The 3,939-nt window shown below is 38.0% G+C and overlaps 1 protein-coding gene across 6 annotated transcripts in view; it reads right to left on the reverse strand.

Annotated features, from left to right (window-relative positions):
* Positions 1-3,742, reverse strand: part of LOC121813456 — an 8,714-nt gene extending 4,972 nt beyond the window's left edge. For 5 of the 6 annotated variants that reach the window (XM_042217247.1, XM_042217244.1, XM_042217246.1 and 2 more), the window contains exons 1-2: positions 3,451-3,742; positions 2,675-2,942 (exon numbers count right to left, since the gene is read on the reverse strand). In XM_042217247.1, the coding sequence (XP_042073181.1) occupies positions 2,675-2,852 (178 nt within the window). In that variant the 5' untranslated portion in view covers positions 2,853-2,942; positions 3,451-3,742. Of the gene's footprint in view, positions 1-2,674; positions 2,949-3,450 lie in introns of all 6 variants that reach the window. The other variant, XM_042217243.1, reaches the window with a different exon arrangement.
* Positions 3,743-3,939: the final 197 nt, after the last annotated feature.

Consider the following 3,939-nt stretch of genomic DNA (forward strand, 5'->3'; position numbering starts at 1 on the left):
CATGTTTACACTGAGTAGGAGATGCTCTGTATCTCATTGTACAACTGTATAGTGACAATAAAGGCATTCTATTCTATTCTATTCTATTCTATTCTATTCTAAGGTATGTAGATTGTCGGGGTTGCCATATAGTGCCTTGAATGGCTTGTTTGAGAAAGGCAAGAGAAAATCAAAGAGAAGACAGAGAACCCGCACGCGCTCGTGTGTGCGTGTGGAGCCAAGGAGAGGAGAAGTAGCCGTCTCGCGCATGTTGTCACGGTCAGCCACATTAAGGAAGCCTCACGTTTCGGCTGAGCCCAAAAGGGGATCCGAGAGGTCAGTCAAAATTAAGTTGCTTGTGCAAAGTTTGGCTTTTTCTAGCCGCTAGCCACAACATGTGGTGCTGCAGGCCATCGCCGACAGCGTGGTGGTGGGAAGTCGGAGCGAAAGTTAACCTTAGCTGCACTTTTCTTTAAGACCCACCTCCGTTTCCAGTTGGATTAGGCCAAGTTCGGCCGTTAAGTGAATGCTCGGAGCTAACGAGTCTCTGCGAGGGCTTTAGCGACCTCACTTAATGTTGCCAGTTACTGGCCTGAGTTTGGGCTCATTCTAAGAAACAAACACAAGAACAATGTGAGTCAGCGGTGAATAGGGTATGTGTTTCGTTCGGCTGTGTGTGAAAGCATTGCCGTTGCGTAGCCTGGTGATTTTCCCATGCAGTGTCACCCAGAGACAAAGGTATGGTTTCTATTTTCTTTGCTTTTGTGGACCCCGAACTGTATTGCTCACTCCGGCTGCTGTATCTTTGGTCAGCTTAACAGACTAGGATCCCACTGTCGTCTCCTGTTCACTACAGTTACACCTTCAAAGAAGACACTGTATATGGTTTCATATCCAAAGGACATTTTTGTTGGGACTGACTAGTAGAAACTGGGACCATTTCCTTATGAACATTGTAAATTGTGTTATGTTGGTGATACAGTGTTAATCATTCTAGAGGGGACAGTGAATTGATGTAATCTGGAAACCCTTGGGTTTTAAAGGAGGGTTTCTGTAAGCGCTCTAAGGAGAATTAGTTCCTTTTATTTCTATTAAGTGGTTCATGTTGTGATTTTTGGACCCCTTCTATTGGAGCATAGACAATTCAGGCCAATATTTACTCAACTATATCGGGTCATATTTAAGCATTTTGTTATGATGTAAAATTTGTGTAAATTCTAGTTATAATCTGGATTATTTTATGTTGTAATGTAATATATTATGCTCTATAAATTTGTCCTGTTTTGTTGTGTTAAAGTGTTGGTAGGTGTCGTAAAGGCGGTGTGTAGTGGGCCACCATGTGGTGATGAAAGGTGAGGCTAGTACGCAGGGCATGGAGGAACAGTTTTCTGATCATTGCTGTGATAGTTATTTCAGATATAATATCATAGAAATTTAATGGAGCTCCTACTTGAGACATTTGTTTTGTACTTTTTGAGTTTGTGTAGAATAAATAAATGTTTTTCCTTTTTTTTACATTTTCCTCATTTTTTGCTACTGAAAGGCATACAAGTACCATAGTTTTCGGGTCATAAGCTGTTACTTTTTTCCCCACACTGTGAACACTGCAGCTTATACTGACGTGTGGCTAATGCATATTTTTTTTTCATGCAGCCAAAAACATTTTGCCTGGTAACAGTAGACCAATCAAAATGATAAGTAGTATACATACGCTATATATTTTTATCGGTTGTTAAGAGAAGCTGTAATGTTGTTTGTGCACTGTTCCGTAAAAAAACCATAAGCAATGTAATTTGTGTGTTACCAATGCGTACGTATACTTAAAGGTAGCTTGTTACAGGCGCTGTTCAAGGAAAAAAAGCATTTGCAGTATGTATTTTTGTATGTTACCATAACGCTTATGTTACAATGTTTATGTTACCTTAGGGATTAAATTACACATTAAAAATCCTCACGTGTAATATTTCTGTGTAAATATCTCATATTAAAAGTGAAATGCATACGGCTTAAAATCCGGTGTGGCCTGTACAAGTACAAAATTGATTTTCTTTCTACAATTAGAGCATGCGGCTTTTAATCAGGTGCACTCTATAGTGCGGGATATACGGTAATCTAACAAAAGCACAAGTCAGAAACTTTACGTCCTGCAGAAGTGGCAAAGAAGGACCAAAGATTGCCGCTACACCATCTATAGCTAGTCTAAACCAAGGGGTTTAACACAGTGTGGTCACCATAGGATTGCACTGACCTGATGTTGTGAGCATTCAACATCAGTATACCTGTATTTAGGTTTCCAACAACACATAAGAAGCAATAAGACCAAACTGCCATGCTATGAGTACATCCTTCTTTTTGCTAAGCACAGGACGGTAAAAGGGTCCAAGCTGTATTAATACTGATGTAATTCACTTTCCTCCACTCTGTCTCTTACACAGGTCCATAATGAATATTATCCTTTCAGTGCATACATTTTTTGCTCAATTGCATTATGATGCTTTATGTTATTTGTAAATTACTCCTTTCCATTATTTTGTGTGATGTCTCCTTGCTCCGACCACAACAACAGATTCACAAGAAGACAGAAGACTTCTCTTAATAGATACAAATAGAAACATGAAATCAGCAGAGAAAATTTAACACAGTATATTGATAATCATGAGTGAATGTATATTTCAAACTAAATGACTGAACTCACAGGTTTTCTCAATGGTGACATCATCACTTCTATCAGTGTAGTAAACTGGGTTTCCTCTTGTTCCTCTGCAGCTGTAGATTCCTCCTTGCAGATACTCTGATATCTCTGTTTTGTTGATCTCTGATTTGAACTTCAGAGGTTGTTTGGGTTCGTCTGAACCACTCATATTTCCATCCATCAGAGCTCTGCACAGAGCAGGTCAGTGTCACACTGCCCCCTACTGGTATGATTGTTGTTGCTGCTGTCAGTGTGGCCCTGGGTCTATATGCTGTTGCTGAGGAAGAAAAATAAATAAATATCTGTGATTCGTTATAACAACACATGAACACTGAAAAACAATACAGTTTATATTTTTATTAGTTGATCTCTAAATGACCACAGCATAAATGTTTGTCTATTCTCTGTTGAAGGAAACACAATGATGCATTAAATGTCTCTTCCTCATGTTTTGGTTTAGATAACAGAAACATCTTCACTTCAAACTTCATGAAGCTTTTGGTGTTTCTTATGTTTCTTCTTTTCCTTTAGAAATGTAATTAAATTGAATTTCATCCATAATTGCTGTTGTTAAAACTCACACACCTGCTAATGATAGATTACAGAGTCTGTGAGTATTGTTAGCACTGACTTTACTGTGAACGAAGTAACAGGTACAGTGATCTTGGTTAAAGTTCAAGTTTCAGTGACAAATTTAATTAAATGTTCTCTATTTTATAATTCAGTTGAGTATTTGAACAGGGATCATATATTTATGCTGTCGGTCACTGAGGACTTACCTAATACAGTTATAGAGACAGTATTACTGTTCTTTATATGATGTGAGCTCACCAAGCTACCAGAGCACTGATATTCACCACTGTCACGTGTAGATATAATTTAAATCTGTAGTCTTTGTTCTGTGTTGTAGGGCACAAATTCTCGACCGTCCTTCTTGATTTCGTAATACCAGTCAGTGTCTTCTCCTTCATTCATGTCACATTTGAAGGTAACAAACTCTCCAATGAAAAAACTGGACGAGCTGGGTTCAATAGTTAGCACAGCATCTAGAATCCAACACAACCACAAAGTTAACAAACTGAAACACTTTTATGCACAAAACAATCTGTGACAGTACGTTCATACACTGTTCATATATTGTTCATATATATATTTTACTATTCAAAACACAAACTGTGTTTATATTCATAAAATTATAAATTAGTGATGAACAATGAAATGAAAACAGACAATGTGAAGTGCTTAAGACTGATAAGCAGTTAAGATGA

Source organism: Haplochromis burtoni, unplaced genomic scaffold, assembly GCF_018398535.1.
Source record: "Haplochromis burtoni strain Fernald_Lab_line unplaced genomic scaffold, NCSU_Asbu1 Contig_1720, whole genome shotgun sequence".
Taxonomy (NCBI): Eukaryota; Metazoa; Chordata; class Actinopteri; order Cichliformes; family Cichlidae; genus Haplochromis; species Haplochromis burtoni.